This window comes from Notothenia rossii, assembly GCF_949606895.1.
Source record: "Notothenia rossii genome assembly, chromosome: 3".
In the NCBI taxonomy this organism is placed as follows: domain Eukaryota; kingdom Metazoa; phylum Chordata; class Actinopteri; order Perciformes; family Nototheniidae; genus Notothenia; species Notothenia rossii.
The window spans coordinates 251,041-270,905 of record NC_136901.1 but is presented as its reverse complement, the minus strand read 5'-3'; the positions used below and the strand labels follow the sequence as shown (position 1 = coordinate 270,905).

The 19,865-nt window shown below is 35.4% G+C and overlaps 1 protein-coding gene across 6 annotated transcripts in view; it reads left to right on the top strand.

Moving 5' to 3' along the window:
* ftcd (formimidoyltransferase cyclodeaminase) overlaps positions 1-17,860 on the top strand; it is a 38,834-nt gene extending 20,974 nt beyond the window's left edge. For 4 of the 6 annotated variants that reach the window (XM_079669050.1, XM_079669048.1, XM_079669047.1 and 1 more), the window contains 11 exons: positions 5,024-5,112; positions 5,295-5,474; positions 10,456-10,593; positions 10,910-11,041; positions 11,173-11,234; positions 11,305-11,428; positions 11,519-11,680; positions 12,628-12,671; positions 16,178-16,316; positions 16,483-16,578; positions 17,664-17,860. In XM_079669050.1, the coding sequence (XP_079525176.1) occupies positions 5,024-5,112; positions 5,295-5,474; positions 10,456-10,593; positions 10,910-11,041; positions 11,173-11,234; positions 11,305-11,428; positions 11,519-11,680; positions 12,628-12,671; positions 16,178-16,316; positions 16,483-16,578; positions 17,664-17,747 (1,250 nt within the window). In that variant the 3' untranslated portion in view covers positions 17,748-17,860. Of the gene's footprint in view, positions 1-5,023; positions 5,113-5,294; positions 5,475-10,455; positions 10,594-10,909; positions 11,042-11,172; positions 11,235-11,304; positions 11,429-11,518; positions 11,681-12,627; positions 12,672-16,177; positions 16,317-16,482; positions 16,579-17,663 lie in introns of those variants that run through there. The other 2 variants (XM_079669049.1, XR_013806060.1) reach the window with 2 other exon arrangements.
* The last annotated feature ends 2,005 nt before the right edge of the window (positions 17,861-19,865 follow it).

Genomic DNA, 19,865 nt, shown 5'->3' with positions numbered 1-19,865 from the left:
GCTAACAATAATATCCATGTATGAAGCTACGTTATCATGTGGCTAACAATAATATCCATGAAGCTACGTTATCATGTGGCTAACAATAATATCCATGAAGCTACGTTATCATGTGGCTAACAATAATATCCATGAAACTACATTATCATATGGCTAACAATAATATCCATGAATCTACGTTATCATGTGGCTAACAATAATATCCATGTATGAAGCTATGTTAGCATGTGGCTAACAATAATATCCATGTATGAATCTACGTTATCATGTGGCTAACAATAATATCCATGTATGAAGCTACGTTACCATGTGGCTAACAATAATATCCATGTATGAAGCTACGTTATCATGTGGCTTACAATAATATCCATGTATGAAGCTACGTTATCATGTGGCTAACAATAATATCCATGTATGAAGCTACGTTATCATGTGGCTAACAATAATATCCATGAAACTACATTATCATGTGGCTAACAATAATATCCATGAAACTACGTTATCATGTGGCTAACAATAATATCGATGAAACTACGTTATCATGTGGCTAACAATAATATCCATGAAGCTACGTTATCATGTGGCTAACAATAATATCCATGAAGCTACGTTATCATGTGGCTAACAATAATATCCATGAAACTACATTATCATATGGCTAACAATAATATCCATGAAGCTACGTTATCATGTGGCTAACAATAATATCCATGTATGAATCTACGTTATCATGTGGCTAACAATAATATCCATGAAGCTACGTTATCATGTGGCTAACAATAATATCCATGAATGAATCTACGTTATCATGTGGCTAACAATAATATCCATGTATGAATCTACGTTATCATGTGATTAACAATAATATCCATGAAACTACATTATCATGTGGCTAACAATAATATCCATGAATGAATCTACGTTATCATCTGGCAAACAATAATATCCATGAATGAATCTACGTTATCATGTGGCTAACAATAATATCCATGTATGAAGCTACGTTATCATGTGGCTAACAATAATATCCATGAAACTACATTATCATGTGGCTAACAATAATATCCATGCATGAAGCTATGTTATCATGTGGCTAACAATAATATCCATGAAACTACGTTATCATGTGGCTAACAATAATATCCATGAAGCTACGTTATCATGTGGCTAACAATAATATCCATGAATGAATCTACGTTATCATCTGGCTAACAATAATATCCATGAAGCTACGTTATCATGTGGCTAACAATAATATCCATGAAACTACATTATCATGTGGCTAACAATAATATCCATGAAGCTACGTTATCATGTGGCTAACAATAATATCCATGAATGAATCTACGTTATCATCTGGCTAACAATAATATCCATGAAGCTACGTTATCATGTGGCTAACAATAATATCCATGTATGAAGCTACGTTATCATGTGGCTAACAATAATATCCATGAAGCTACGTTATCATATGGCTAACAATAATATCCATGTATGAAGCTACGTTATCATGTGGCTAACAATAATATCCATGAAACTACATTATCATGTGGCTAACAATAATATCCATGAAGCTACGTTATCATGTGGCTAACAATAATATCCATGTATGAAGATACGTTATCATGTGGCTAACAATAATATCCATGAAACTACATTATCATGTGGCTAACAATAATATCCATGTATGAAGATACATTATCATGTGGCTAACAATAATATCCATGTATGAAGCTACGTTATCATGTGGCTAACAATAATATCCATGAAACTACATTATCATGTGGCTAACAATAATATCCATGTATGAAGATACATTATCATGTGGCTAACAATAATATCCATGTATGAAGCTACGTTATCATGTGGCTAACAATAATATCCATGAAGCTACGTTATCATGTGGCTAACAATAATATCCATGTATGAAGCTACGTTAACATGTGGCTTACAACAATATCCATGTATGAAGATACATTATCATGTGGCTAACAATAATATCCATGAAGTTCTGTTGGCATGTGGCTAATAATAATATCCATGTATGAAGCTACGTTATCATGTGGCTAACAATAATATCCATGTATGAAGCTACGTTATCATGTGGCTTACAATAATATCCATGTATGAAGCTACGTTATCATGTGGCTAACAATAATATCCATGTATGAAGCTACGTTATCATGTGGCTTACAATAATATCCATGTATGAAGCTACGTTATCATGTGGCTAACAATAATATCCATGCATGAAGCTATGTTAGCATGTGGCTAACAATAATATCCATGTATGAAGCTACGTTATCATGTGGCTTACAATAATATCCATGTATGAAGCTACGTTATCATGTGGCTTACAATAATATCCATGTATGAAGCTACGTTATCATGTGGCTTACAATAATATCCATGTATGAAGCTACGTTATCATGTGGCTAACAATAATATCCATGCATGAAGCTATGTTAGCATGTGGCTAACAATAATATCCATGTATGAAGCTACGTTATCATGTGAGTAACAATAATATCCATGTATGTAGCTACGTTATCATGTGATTAACAATAATATCCATGAAGCTACGTTATCATGTGGCTAACAATAATATCCATGCATGAAGCTATGTTAGCATGTGGCTAACAATAATATCCATGTATGAAGCTACGTTATCATGTGGCTTACAATAATATCCATGTATGAAGCTACGTTATCATGTGGCTTACAATAATATCCATGCATGAAGCTATGTTAGCATGTGGCTAACAATAATATCCATGCATGAAGCTATGTTAGCATGTGGCTAACAATAATATCCATGTATGAAGCTACGTTATCATGTGAGTAACAATAATATCCATGTATGTAGCTACGTTATCATGTGATTAACAATAATATCCATGAAGCTACGTTATCATGTGGCTAACAATAATATGCATGAAGCTATGTTATCATGTGGCTAACAATAATATCCATGAAGCTATGTTATCATGTGGCTAACAATAATATGCATGCATGAAGCTATTTTAGCATGTGGCTAACAATAATATCCATGTATGGAGCTATGTTAGCATGTGGCTAACAGTAATATCCATGTATGAAGCTACGTTATCATATGGCTAACAATAATATCCATGAAGCTACGTTAGCATGTGGCTAACAATAATATCCATAAAGCTACGTTATCATGTGGCTAACAATAATATCCATGTATGAAGCTACGTTAGCATGTGGCTAACAATAATATCCATGCATGAAGCTACGTTACCATGTGGCTAACAATAATATCCATGTATGAAGCTACGTTATCATGTGGCTAACAATAATATCCATGCATGAAGCTACGTTACCATGTGGCTAACAATAATATCCATGTATGAAGCTACGTTATCATGTGGCTAAAAATAATATCCATGCATGAAGCTACGTTACCATGTGGCTAACAATAATATCCATGTATGAAGCTACGTTATCATGTGGCTAACAATAATATCCATGTATGAAGCTACGTTAGCATGTGGCTAACAATAATATCCATGCATGAAGCTACGTTACCATGTGGCTAACAATAATATCCATGTATGAAGCTACGTTATCATGTGGCTAACAATAATATCCATGTATGAAGCTACGTTAGCATGTGGCTAACAGTAATATCCATGTATGAAGCTACGTTATCATATGGCTAACAATAATATCCATGTATGAAGCTACGTTAGCATGTGGCTAACAGTAATATCCATGTATGAAGCTACGTTATCATATGGCTAACAATAATATCCATGTATGAAGCTACGTTAGCATGTGGCTAACAATAATATCCATGTATGAAGATACGTTAGCATGTGGCTAACAATAATATCCATGCATGAAGCTACGTTACCATGTGGCTAACAATAATATCCATGTATGAAGCTACGTTATCATGTGGCTAACAATAATATCCATGTAGCTACGTTATCATCTGGCAAACAATAATATCCATGTATGAAGCTACGTTAGCATGTGGCTAACAATAATATCCATGAAGCCACGTTAGCATGTGGCTAACAATAATATCCATGTATGAAGCTACGTTAGCATGTGGCTAACAATAATATCCATGAAGCTACGTTATCATGTGGCTAACAATAATATCCATGTATGAAGCTACGTTACCATGTGGCTAACAATAATATCCATGTATGAAGCTACGTTATCATGTGGCTAACAATAATATCCATGTATGAAGCTACGTTATCATGTGGCTAACAATAATATCCATGTATGAAGCTACGTTATCATGTGGCTAACAATAATATCCATGCATGAAGCTACGTTACCATGTGGCTAACAATAATATCCATGTATGAAGCTACGTTATCATCTGGCAAACAATAATATCCATGTATGAAGCTACGTTAGCATGTGGCTAACAATAATATCCATGAAGCTACGTTATCATGTGGCTAACAATAATATCCATGTATGAAGCTACGTTACCATGTGGCTAACAATAATATCCATGTATGAAGCTACGTTATCATGTGGCTAACAATAATATCCATGTATGAAGCTACGTTATCATGTGGCTAACAATAATATCCATGCATGAAGCTACGTTATCATATGGCTAACAATAATATCCATGTAGCTACGTTATCATGTGGCTAACAATAATATCCATGTAGCTACGTTATCATGTGGCTAACAATAATATCCATGTAGCTACGTTATCATGTGGCTAACAATAATATCCATGTATGAAGCTACGTTATCATGTGGCTAACAATAATATCCATGTATGAAGCTACGTTATCATGTGGCTAACAATAATATCCATGTATGAAGCTACGTTATCATGTGGCTAACAATAATATCCATGTATGAAGCTACGTTATCATGTGGCTAACAATAATATCCATGTATGAAGCTACGTTACCATGTGGCTAACAATAATATCCATGTATGAAGCTACGTTATCATGTGGCTAACAATAGTATCCATGTAGTTACGTTATCATGTGGCTAACCCTCTTTGTCTTCAGTGTATTTGTACGGAGAGGCGGCGAGGAAAGAGTCGAGGAGGAATCTTCCGTCGGTCCGAGCCGGAGAATACGAAGCTTTACCTGAGAAGGTGAGACCACTTCCTGTTTGCTATACTATTACTTATCTAACACAAGGCATTCTGGGAAATGTAGGAGACAAGGAGGGTTTGGGTTTCAAAATAACGTCAGTTAAGTGTGCTAACTTTAGGATAGCTCGTTAAAGCTTTTTAAAGATTAAAGGTTATAATAAGTATTTGTTTCTGTCCTGCAGTTGAAGAATCCTGATTGGTCGCCTGACTTTGGCCCCGCCCTCTTCGTGCCGTCGTGGGGCGCCACGGTAACTGGCGCTCGGAAGTTCCTGATTGCGTTCAACGTGAATCTGATCGCAACCAAAGAGCAGACGCACCGCATCGCGCTGGACCTCCGAGAGCAGGGCCGCGGCAAGGACAAGGTGCATGCTGGGAGTCCGAGTCCTCTTTAGTAACTGTGATGGTCTCTTAATTTAACGCCCCCCTCCCCAAGGACAAGGTGCATGCTGGGAGTCTGAGTCCTCTTTAGTAACTGTGATGGTCTCTTAATTTAACGCCCCCCTCCCCAAGGACCAGGTGCATGCTGGGAGTCCGAGTCCTCTTTAGTTTTTTGTTGTTGTTTTTCTTAGAATCAGAATCGGGTTTATTGCCAAGGAGGTTTTCAAATTCAAGGCATCTTTTTTTTTGTTTTGGGAATTATTTTTTTTATATATATTTTTTTTTCAGTTATAAAATAAACAGACATTGCTCCAGATAACAAACCGTACATCAAAACATGTAACAACAAACAACTAAACAAAACGTAACAGGGTAGGAGGGGGGGGGGGGGGGGTGGATGCAAGGATGACTTCCTAAGACAGCTGATTGTGACATACACAGGACATTACATACACAATACATTATACATTACATAGGAGATGCCATATTGACAGGGTTAGACAGGAGAGCTGCGGACAGTGAACCGCAATCCTCCTGTCTCCCCTCAAAATCCCCCAGCAGAGAAGCTGCACGCTCCATGTTCAGTAGGTCCAGATACTCCCTCAGCCATGAGTCCCTAGTAAAGCAGGCTGGTTTGCGTTCCTTCCAGTTTAATAGGATGAGTCTTTTTGTGGCTAAACAGCCCAATGTCCAGAGCCGATCGGTAGTCCTTGCAGGATTGCCATCTGGCTTGAGACCCAGTAGACATGCAATGGGACATGTAGGGAAATTAACTTTTAAAGATTCAGACAATAAGGATATTACTTCTGACCAAAGTTTTTTTACCGCTGGGCATTCCCAGAGTAGGTGCAACAATGTACCTCGCTTGCCACATTCATGCCAGCATAAATCTCTGTGTTTATTGTCCATCTTGGATTTTGTAACAGGGGTGATGTGAGCTCTATTTAGAATTTTGAACTGTATGATCCTGAATCTTACACATTTAGAAGAGAACATAGCTGACCTCCAAATGGAGTTCCATTGCAAAGCAGACAGAGAGATATTCAAGGTATGCTCCCAGGACAGTTGGACAGGAGAATAGGTATTCGGGTTAGCCCTAGATAATAATTTATAAATGTTAGAGACCACACCTGATGATATGATTGCTTTCTTGAGGCGCTGGTCCTCTTCCATACATGAAGTAGGCATGGCTCCCTCCTTACATTTTGTACTGATAATAGATGCTAGTTGTGCATATGATAGAAAAGACGAGCCTGAGAGACCATACTGATTTTTGAGTTGTTGAAATGGAAGGGTTTGGTCTCTATATATCTGTCCAAGTGTAGTAATACCAGCCTTCTGCCAGATATTATTACTTAAAGTGCCTCCTCCTGCAGAAAGACAGGGGTTACTCCAAATGGGGCAAGATGGTAAAGAGAGCCCCTCTATGTTGAGTCTCCTGTGCAGTTGCTTTACAATAGAGCATGAAAAGCGGATGATGGTATTATCCATTGAGGGTGGTGGTTTTGGGCAGTACCACATTGATGCCAGAGATATGTTTTGGTTTACAGACATGATGGATTGCTCCAGCCATTGCCAACTGCCTACCGAAGAGGCACTTTTGTACGCCCACGATAATGGATACTTTGCATTGAAGGACAGATAATACTGGAATACATCTGGGACTCCCAAACCTCCCATTGATCTTGGAATGATCAACTTATTATTTATGTGCGGTTCTGGGTTTCTTATTATTCCAAAGGAACTGAGTGAATAGGGATTTGATATCTTTAAACCATTTTAGTGGGAATTCAAGAGGGATAGAGGAGATAATATGAGAAAGCCTTGGGAGAACATTCATTTTCAAGGTTTCTGCTCTGCCCCATAGAGAGAGTGGTATGGCCATCCACCTGTTGATGTCCTCCTTAATGGACTGGAAAATAGCAGGGCCGTTAAGGCTAAAGATTTTAGAGATATGAGAGAAGATGTTAATTCCCAAATACCTCATTCCATTTGTTTTCCAAATAAAGGGGGTGCTCATTAGGTTGTGTTTATATGTATATGAGTTAAGTGGGATTGCTTCACTCTTGTTCCAATTTATCTTATATCCAGAGAAGCTGCCAAATAAATGTATCATATCAAGAACTGCGGGTATAGAGAGTGCTGGCTTGCTCAAAGTAAGAAGTATATCGTCAGCGTACATATTTAATTTGAAATCGTGTCCATGAATGTTCACACCATGTATGTCACCATTAGCGTGAATTGCACAGGCTAATGGTTGTAGAGCCATAATATAAAGTAGGGGACTAACAGGACACCCTTGCCTCACACCACGGTATAAGGGGAAAGGTTTTGAGATTAACCCATTAGTTCTAACAGAAGAGAAGGGAGCGCTATACAAAGCCTTTACCCAGCTAATCAACTTGGGCCCAAAGCCACATTTTTTGAGCGTGTAAAACAGATATTTCCATTCTATTTGGTCACAACCTTTCTCAGCATCTAGTGATGCTGCAATCATTGTCAAATTGCTGGAGCTTGCTTCTAGGATAATCTGAAAAACCCTCCTCATGTTATTTGAGGACTGACGGCCTGGAATGAAACCTACTTGGTCTAGATGCACTATAGATGGAACCACCTTCTCCAAACGGAGTGCCAGTATCTTGGCTAGAATCTTGTAGTCACAGTTTAGAAGGCTTAAAGGGCGGTGGTTACCCATCAGAGAAGGATCTTTGCCCGGTTTAGGCAACAATGAGATAATGGCCCTGCTCATGGAGGGAGGCATGGCTTCAGATTCTAATATTTCATTGAATAACAACAGTAAATATGGTGAAAGCTGTTCTTTAAAACATTTATAGAACTCTGTTCCAAAACCGTCGTCCCCTGGAGTTTTCCCTGATGCCATCTTCATGATTGCGTTTTCTATTTCATTTTGGGAAACAGGTGCCTCCATAGCAGATCTGTCAGCCAAGCTGACGCTCGGGAGGTTAAAATCTCCGAAAAAGCTATCTAAGGCTTCTTCATTCAAGTTATTTTTTGTGCTATATAATTTAGAATAATAGTTCTTGAAAGATTCATTGATTTTGGCTGCATCACACTATAGCCTGTCATGCTCATCTCTGATCGCTGGAATAATCTGTCTGTTTTCTATTTGTTTCAATCTATGAGCTAACATTTTCCCTGCTTTGTCTCCGGATTCAAAGTATGTTCTTCGTAAACGAAAAAGAGCAAAAGCTGTCTCCTCATGTACAAGTTTCTGCAAATGAGTCCTAGAGGTGAGAAGTGAGTTCCTTAGATCTACATTGGATGGGTCTAGCATATGCTGCTCTTCTAGAGTCTTGAGTTTAAAGTTTAATTGGGATTTCACCTCTCTGCGCTTTTTATTCTCTGCCGAGGAGAAACTAATTACCCAGCCCCTGCATGTTGCTTTAAAAGCCTCCCAGACAGTAGTGACGCTTGGTGCAGAATTTAGATTGATCTCAAAGAAATCTAAAATGTGGTTTTTAATGAGCAGTGTGCATTTTTCATTTTTGAGTAGGCTACAGATGTATTAAGTCGCCACTGTTTGGATTTGCAAGGGTTGGTTGGAGGGAAAAATGTGACAGATACCGCAGCATGATCACTTAATAATATACTATGCATTTTGATCTCAATAACATTCTGGATCAAATCTGAAGACATCATTATGTAATCTATCCTTGAGTAGGAGTTATGCGCACCGGAATAGAAAGAGTACTCTCGGGCATCTGGGTGCACTAGGCGCCACACATCTGTAATACCGAGCTCGGATTGGAAGTCCCTCAAGGCGACGGACATTTTTTTATCTGAAGGGAGAGGGTGGCTGGATCGATCCACTATAGGGTCACAGACAGAGTTGAAATCGCCACCTATAATAAGAGGACCCTCTATGGACCGCAATACCTTTGGGCACAGCGAGGTAAATAATTTAGATTGTAAACTATTTGGAGCATACACATTCACTAATGTCCTCTTTAGTAACTGTGATGGTCTCTATTACGTTCCCTATTGGGCTAGGGGAGCCAAAGGGGAAATAACACGACCAGAGTGGTATTGGTAATAATTATAAGTGGTTTTATTACAACAAGAGAGAACTTCAAAAGGAAGTTTATAAAGAAACAAAACCCTCCCGTTACACGGGGTACAAAATGTGACTCAAGAAAGCTGCACACACACAGCTGTAGCTGGTCAACAGGTACTAATCACCTGGGTCTAAGCTAATACGTTTTGCACAGATAACAGCTGGTCAACAGGTGCTAATCACCTGGGTCTAAGCTAATACGGTTTGCACAGATAACAGCTGGTCTACAGGTGCTAATCACCTGGGTCTAAGCTAATACGGTTTGCACAGATAACAGCTGGTCAACAGGTACTAATCACCTGGGTCTAAGCTAACGCGTTTTAAACAGATAACAACAGCTGGTCAACAGGTGCTAATCACCTGGGTCTAAGCTAATACTCCTACACAACGTTACACAATAGAAAGGTACAACACTCTACTTGCACTCGGCTAAGTATCTGCGGATTACAGGGGGAGCTAACAGTATAACACACACAGTAAGTATCGCCAGGCTAGAGGCGTCTGTCTCCCTACACAGAGCCTCCAGAATGATCTCCGTTCCCAGCCTTTGTACTCCTCCCCCCGGGAGATGTGCCGGAAAGGGCGGGGATTGGATGACGTCTCATCCAATCACCTCTTCGGATGCAGCGAGGGCGGGACGTCGGAGAAACTGCGCCGCTCCGGTGTACACACACACACACACACACACACACACAAGCAGGTTTACCAGCCTTGACAGCCCCAGGAAGGCAGCGGCTGTAACAGTCTCTTAAGTTAACGCCCCCCTCTCCAAGGACCAGGTGCATGCTGGGAGTCTGAGTTCTCTTTAGTAGTTTTATCTCCTACTCTGATGGTCTCTTAAATTAACGCTGTTATATAATCTATAACATGTTATAATCTATAATCTCCAGCCTGGTCTCCTGCAGCACCTCCAGGCTCTCGGTTGGTTCCTGGAGGAGCAGAATCTGGCTCAGGTGAGCACCAACCTGCTGGACTTTGAGAGGACGGCGCTGCACACGGTCTACCTGGAGGTCTGCAGGGAGGCTCAGGTGAGTCACTGTGTATACACATATATACATACTGTATATACATATACACCTACCTGGAGGTCTGCAGGGAGGCTCAGGTGAGTCACTGTGTATACACATATACACATATACACATATATACATATACACATATACACCTACCTGGAGGTCTGCAGGGAGGCTCAGGTGAGTCACTGTGTATACACATATACACATATACACATAAATACATATACACATATACACCTACCTGGAGGTCTGCAGGGAGGCCCAGGTGAGAGGGGCTCTGTCACTGTGTATATATTATATATATAAAGATATGAACGTGGGTCTGCAGGAGCTGCAGCTGCCCGTGGTCGGCTCCCAGCTGGTGGGCCTGGTCCCCCTCAGAGCCATAATGGCCGCCGCTGACTTCTTCATCAACAGAGACGGGCTCTTCATCGTGGAGGAGGAGCACAAAGTCCGCCTGGTCAGTCCTCATCACTATATTACTTTATATTACTTTATATTATTTTATTCATTTTTTTCATTTTATTCATTTCATTCATTTTAATCGTATTTATTTATTAATATTTATGTTATATTATATTTCTGTGTCAGGTGATCAGTAAACTCGGCCTGGACTCTCTCGCTCCGTTCAACCCCAAGGAGAGAATCATAGAGTGAGTATTTGTACACAGTACAGTATATTATACAGTATACAGAGTGGACCTGATGTGTTTACTTGTGCAGGTACATGGTGGGGGGGGGGGACAGCCCTCTGGTTTCTCTCTCTCTGAGGAACTTCGTTCAGAGCGTCGCTTCCAGAACTCCGGCTCCTGGGGGGGGGTCAGTGTCCGCTGCCATCGCTGCCATGGTAACTTATACATATACATATATATAAATACATGAATGCTCAGAGTGTAGTATATAAGTACTCAGAGTGTGGTTCCCCTCCCGGCCTCAGGGGGCGGCGCTGGCCTGCATGGTGGGTCAGATGTCGTACGGGAAGCGTCAGTTTGAGAGTCTGGACGGCGTCATGCGGCAACTCATTCCCCCGTTTCATAGCGCCGCCACCGAGCTGCTAACGATGGTCGACCGCGACGCCTCGGCCTTCAGCAGCTACATGGTGAGAAACATCGTAACCCTACGATGTTTTTATTATACTAATAACACGCCTTCAGCAGCTACATGGTGAGAAACATCGTAACCCTACAATGTTTTTATTATACTAATAAAACGCCTTCAGCAGCTACATGGTGAGAAACATCGTAACCCTACAATGTTTTTATTATACTTATAACACGCTTTCAGCAGCTACATGGTGAGAAACATCGTAACCCTACGATATTTTTATTATACTTATAACACGCCTTCAGCAGCTACATGGTGAGAAACATCGTAACCCTACAATGTTTTTATTATACTTATAACACGCCTTCAGCAGCTACATGGTGAGAAACATCGTAACCCTACGATGTTTTTATTATACTTATAACACGCCTTCAGCAGCTACATGGTGAGAAACATCGTAACCCTACAATGTTTTTATTATACTTATAACACGCTTTCAGCAGCTACATGGTGAGAAACATCGTAACCCTACGATGTTTTTATTATACTTATAACACGCCTTCAGCAGCTACATGGTGAGAAACATCGTAACCCTACAATGTTTTTATTATACTTATAACACGCTTTCAGCAGCTACATGGTGAGAAACATCGTAACCCTACAATGTTTTGATTATACTAATAACACGCCTTCAGCAGCTACATGGTGAGAAACATCGTAACCCTACGATGTTTTTATTATACTAATAACAAGCCATGGTGAGAAACATGTAGCTGCTTTTCTGTTTTGTTTTGTTTGTTTGTTTTGTTTGTCTACCCTCCCTCCCAAATTGAAAGCGTGTTTGGGTTCAAGAAAAGCGCTATAGAATATAATTTATTATCATTAAACATCGCAACTCTACGATATTATTATATTAAATATTACAATATTATTTGTACGAATTTACTGTTAACTGTACGACTGTTTTCTCTGACGACTTCCTGTATATTCTGTGTCCACCAGGCAGCGCTGAAGATGCCGAAGAACTCCGAAGAGGAAAAACAAAAGTGACGTTTTTTATATTTGCAACTTTTAACATCAATAGACAGTTTAGAAAAACACTGTTATATATATTATATTTATAATCGATGTTATATATAATGTTATATACCTGTAGGAGGCAGGCGCTCAGCGTGCCCTTAGCGCTGGCTGACAGGATCAACCTGTTATATATGATGACATATATGTTATATATGATGTTATATATGTTATATATGATGTTATATATGTTATATGTTATATATGATGTTATATATGTTATATGTTATATATGATGTTATATATGATGTTATATATGATGTTATATATGTTATATGTTATATATGATGTTATATATGTTATATGTTATATATGATGTTATATATGATGACATATATGTTATATATAATGTTATATATGTTATATATAATGTTATATATGTTATATATGATGTTATATATAATGTTATATATGTTATATGTTATATATGATGTTATATATGTTATATGTTATATATGATGTTATATATGATGTTATATATGTTATATGTTATATATGATGTTATATATGATGTTATATATGATGTTATATATGTTATATATGTTATATGTTATATATGATGTTATATATGTTATATGTTATATATGATGTTATATATGATGATATATATGTTATATATGATGATTTATATGTTATATATATGTTATATATGATGTTATATATGTTATATGTTATATATGATGATTTATATGTTATATATGATGATTTATATGTTATATAGGATGTTATATATGTTATATATGATGTTATATATGTTATATATGATGTTATATATGTTATATATGATGTTATATATGTTATATGTTATATATGATAATTTATATGTTATATAAGATGTTATATATGATGATTTATATGTTATATATGATGATTTATATGTTATATATGATGTTATATATGATGTTATATATGATGATATATATGTTATATATGATGTTATATATGATGTTATATATGATGATATATATGTTATATATGATGTTATATATGATGTTATATATGTTATATATGATGATATATGTTATATATGATGTTATATATGATGATTTATATGTTATATATGATGATATATATGTTATATATGATGATATATATGTTATATGTTATATATGATGATTTATATGTTATATATGATGATATATATGTTATATGTTATATATGATGATTTATATGTTATATATGATGATTTATATGTTATATATGATGTTATATATGATGTTATATATGATGATATATATGTTATATATGATGTTATATATGATGTTATATATGATGATATATATGTTATATATGATGTTATATATGATGTTATATATGTTATATATGATGATATATGTTATATATGATGTTATATATGATGATTTATATGTTATATATGATGATTTATATGTTATATATGATGATATATATGTTATATGTTATATATGATGATTTATATGTTATATATGATGATATATATGTTATATATGATGATATATATGATGTTATATATGTTATATATGATGATATATATGTTATATATGATGATTTATATGTTATATATGATGATATATATGTTATATATGATGTTATATATGATGATTTAAATGTTATATATGATGATATATATGTTATATATGATGATGTATATGTTATATATGATCATATATATGTTATATATGATGATATATATGTTATATATGATGATGTATATGTTATATATGATGTTATATATGTTATATATGATGATGTATATGTTATATATGATGTTATATATGTTATATATGATGTTATATATGATGATATATGTTATATATGATGATGTATATGTTATATATGATGTTATATATGATGTTATATATGATAATATATGTTATATATGTTATATATGATGATTTATATGTTATATATGATGTTATATATGATGTTATATATGATATTATATATGATGTTATATATGATGTTATATATGATGTTATATATGATGATATATATGATGATATATATGATGATATATATGTTATATATGATGTTATATATGATGTTATATATGATGTTATATATGATATATATGATGTTATATATGTTATAAATGATGATATATATGTTATATATGATGTTATATATTATGTTATATATGTTATATATGATGTTATATATGATGATGTATATGTTATATATGATGTTATATATGATGTTATATATGATGATATATGATGTTATATATGATGTTATATATGATGTTGTATATGTTATATATGATGAAATATGATGTTATATATGATGTTATATATGATGTTGTATATGTTATATATGATGATATATATGTTATATATGATGTTATATATGATGTTATATATGATGTTATATATGTTATATATGATGTTATATATGATGTTGTATATGTTATATATGATGATATATATGTTATATATGATGTTATATATGATGATATATGATGTTATATATGTTATATATGATGTTATATATGTTATATATGATGATATATATGTTATATATGATGTTATATATGATGTTATATATGTTATATATGATGATATATATGTTATATATGATGTTATATATGATGATATATATGTTATATATGATGTTATATATGTTATATATTATGTTATATATGTTATATATGATGATATATATGTTATATATGATGTTATATATGTTATATATGATGTTATATATGTTATATATGATGTTATATATGATGTTATATATGTTATATATTATGTTATATATGTTATATATGATGATATATATGTTATATATGATGTTATATATGTTATATATGATATATATGATGATATATATGATGATATATATGTTATATTTTATATATGATGTTATATATGATGATATATATGATGATATATATGTTATATATGATGTTATATATGATGATATATGTTATATATGATGTTATATATGTTATATATGATGTTATATATGATGTTATATATGTTATATATGATATTATATATGTTATATATGATGTTATATATGTTATATATGATGATATATATGTTATATATGATGTTATATATGATGTTATATATGTTATATATGTTGATATATATGTTATATGTGATGATATATGATGTTATATATGTTATATATGATGATATATATGTTATATATGTTATATATGATGATATATATGTTATATATGATGTTATATATGATGTTATATATGTTATATATGATGATATATATGTTATATTTTATATATGATGTTATATATGATGATATATATGATGATATATATGTTATATTTTATATATGATGTTATATATGTTATATATGATGATATATATGTTATATTTTATATATGATGTTATATATGATGATATATATGATGATATATATGTTATATTTTATATATGATGTTATATATGATGATATATATGTTATATATGATGTTATATATGTTATATATGATGATATATGTTATATATGATGATATATATGTTATATATAGGAGGAACGCCTCTCTTCAGGACGGCCTGCGGCAGGCGCTCAGCGTGCCCTTAGCGCTGGCTGATAGGATCAACTTGCTCTGGGCTCCTCTGAAGGAAATGGTCGTCCACGGAAACATCGCCTGCAAGTCCGACGCTCAGGTGAGAAAACATCGATGATAACCCAACTCGCCTCAGGAAACTATAGCTATCAGATAATGAGTGTTTTCAAGGCCAGCAGATTCCAAATGAAAACTTTATTTCAAAGTAAAACATTTAATCTGAAGTTGATATAAGTTCAATTAAAGCTTAATTGTGAAATGTGCAGGTGGCAGCGAAGGCTTTAGAGACGGCGGTGTTTGGAGCGTATTACAACGTGATGATCAACCTGCGAGACGTCAGCGACCCGGACTTCAAGAGCGCCGTGAGTGCCCCCCCACTCTTTAAATACAGGTCATTCAATAGACCTGTTTGAATACAGGTCATTCAATAGACCTGTTTGAATACAGGTAATTCAATAGACCTGTCTAAATACAGGTCATTCGATAGACCTGTCTAAATACAGGTCATTCAATAGACCTGTTTGAATACAGGTAATTCAATAGACCTGTCTAAATACAGGTCATTCGATAGACCTGTCTAAATACAGGTCATTCAATAGACCTGTCTAAATACAGGTCATTCAATAGACCTGTCGAAATACAGGTCATTCAATAGACCTGTCTAAATACAGGTCATTCAATAGACCTGTTTGAATACAGGTCATTCAATAGACCTGTCTAAATACAGGTCATTCGATAGACCTGTCTAAATACAGGTCATTCAATAGACCTGTCTAAATACAGGTCATTCAATAGACCTGTCTAAATACAGGTCATTCAATAGACCTGTCGAAATACAGGTCATTCGATAGACCTGTCTAAATACAGGTCATTCAATAGACCTGTCTAAATACAGGTCATTCGATAGACCTGTCTAAATACAGGTCATTCGATAGACCTGTCTAAATACAGGTCATTCGATAGACCTGTCTAAATACAGGTCATTCGATAGACCTGTTTAAATACAGGTCATTCAATAGACCTGTTTAAATACAGGTCATTCGATAGACCTGTCTAAATACAGGTCATTCAATAGACCTGTCTAAATACAGGTCATTCGATAGACCTGTCTAAATACAGGTCATTCGATAGACCTGTCTAAATACAGGTCATTCGATAGACCTGTCTAAATACAGGTCATTCGATAGACCTGTCTAAATACAGGTCATTCGATAGACCTGTTTAAATACAGGTCATTCGATAGACCTGTTTAAATACAGGTCATTCGATAGAACTGTTTAAATACAGGTCATTCGATAGAACTGTCTAAATACAGGTCATTCGATAGAACTGTCTAAATACAGGTCATTCGATAGACCTGTCTAAATACAGGTCATTCGATAGACCTGTCTAAATACAGGTCATTTGAATGATCTGTTTAAATAAAGTTGATTGAAACTGTTTCCAGACGGAGAGGCGCGCCGCGGTGATGCTAACGGAAGCTACAGAAAGCGCAGCCGCCGTGCTGCTCGCTGCCGAGGACAGGAAGTGATGTCCCTTCCTCTTCTTCCTCCCCACCTGAGAGCGAGGGGCCGTCACTCTTTTATCTAAATAATGAAAGGAAGCAGAGAATGTTTCATAACAATAAAAAGTTATAAACCATTATATTTTGTGTCTAAATATTTTGCTCCTGAGCCTCAAATAAAACTTTATTGTGAAAGGGTTTCAAACACAGCAGCAAGTCCAGTTGCTCCACTTCCTGTCCGAGTTAGACTCCACCTTTGTAGTTTGTTGTTATATTTTATTTATGGTTATTATAATTCCTTTTGTTTCAAAACTCAAACAGAAGAAATGTGTATATTATTATTTAGTTTCAACAGCTATAGAAAAGCAAATGAACATGAACTACTTTATTCTAATGAACAAACTCATGATTTAAGAACTGCTTCTTTATGATTACAGCTTTTGTTTTAAACAGCTGAGAAATCCGTTAATGAATTCATTTTAACAACATGTGTACTTTTATTTTGAAAGTTCTTTAGTCAGGTTCCGGCATAGAGAGGCGAAGTCCCTCCCCTTCCGGGGGACCTCCATGGGACCTTATTTCAGAAAAAGTATGTATGGAAGTCAATGGAGAGAGAAAGATTATTTTTCGATCCCGTTTGAATTGTGCCACGAATTACACATATGATGTTTGTCAATTTAAAAGATCATTTTATAAGTCAAAAAAATAAAAATGTGTGGTAAAACTGTGAAGTAACACATTGTGTGAAACCGCTCAATGAACTACATCTCCCGTCTCGCACCACACACCAAGATGGCCGTCACGTTGGCACATTTCACTTCTTTCTTTCAGAATGAGGTGACAATCACTCCAAGTCTGGGCACTCTGAGAGCTGTACACACACACAAGGGGAGTTAGTCGGTTCGTGAGAGCAAGCATGCGGGACCGGGACTCTGGGATTTGTAGTCTTTCTAGTTGCGTATTTTTCATAGTCTTATATTTCAACAGTTTTAAGACAAAATGTGACTTTTTTTTAAATGGAAATTATTTTTTAAGATTGACAAACATCATATGTGTAATTCATGGCACAATTCAAACGGGATCGAAAGATAAGTTTTCTCTCTCCATTGACTTCAATACAAACTTTTTCCGAAATAAGGTCCCATGGGTCGGAAGTAGATGAGGGGATTTCGCCTCTCTATTATAACGGTCAAATTTACAGAGAGAGTGACGTCAAACATCCAGGACAGCTGAGTGGTTCCTGTGACACCAAGTAAACACACTACACTGTAAAAAATAAATACCACACTACACTAAAAATAAATAATAAATAATTCACTACTCTGTAAAAAAGAAAAATTCACTACACTGTAAAAAAGAAATAATATTCTACTCACTAAAAAATTAATAATAAAGACAATTCTACACTTTAAAAAATAGAAATAAAACCTCAAACATTTCCATCAGTTGAATTTTCGGTTAAAATAATAACCATTATTTATTTTATTTGAATCTTTTAATAACCGGCTCTCTACCTGCAGACTCACCTGTCTGCTGCTGCCTTCAGAGACACCAGGGGGGTATACTACGAAGCAGGATGTTCTCTTAGCGGCTAACTTCAGGGAAAACTCAGGGTCTCCGGTCCTACAAAGCTGGTTCTCTTTTTAGCAGGCTAGATCTCCATGGTAACTGATGCTGAGCGGCTAACCTGCCCCGGAGCAGGTTAGGTTGCAGGCTAAGAGCTCAACTCAGTGAAAGCACTGCCTGCTGACCAATCAGAGCTCAGTGTGCGGAGTTTAAAGCATCAAGTCATATTACAGGAGAAAGGAAATACAGAAAAGCTGCCGTTGCAGGAAAGACGGCCGGCAAAAATCACCGACTGTGTGAACGTGAACATTAATAGAATATCACCTCCCATCTTCAGAGCAATCTGACTATTATAACATTAGCGTTAAGAAAGCTTACTTAAATATCTGCCACAACATAAGTAACCGGATCAGAGTAACATTAAGTACAGTCCGCGGCATATCACATCATAATGTATCATCTCCTTATCTGAGTCAGCTGAGCCGTATCTGGCCGTGCAACACTCACAGTGTCACATACTGTATGCAGAAGGATTATTTGAAGCAACACATTAAGTTGAGGAAACACTCGAGACAAATG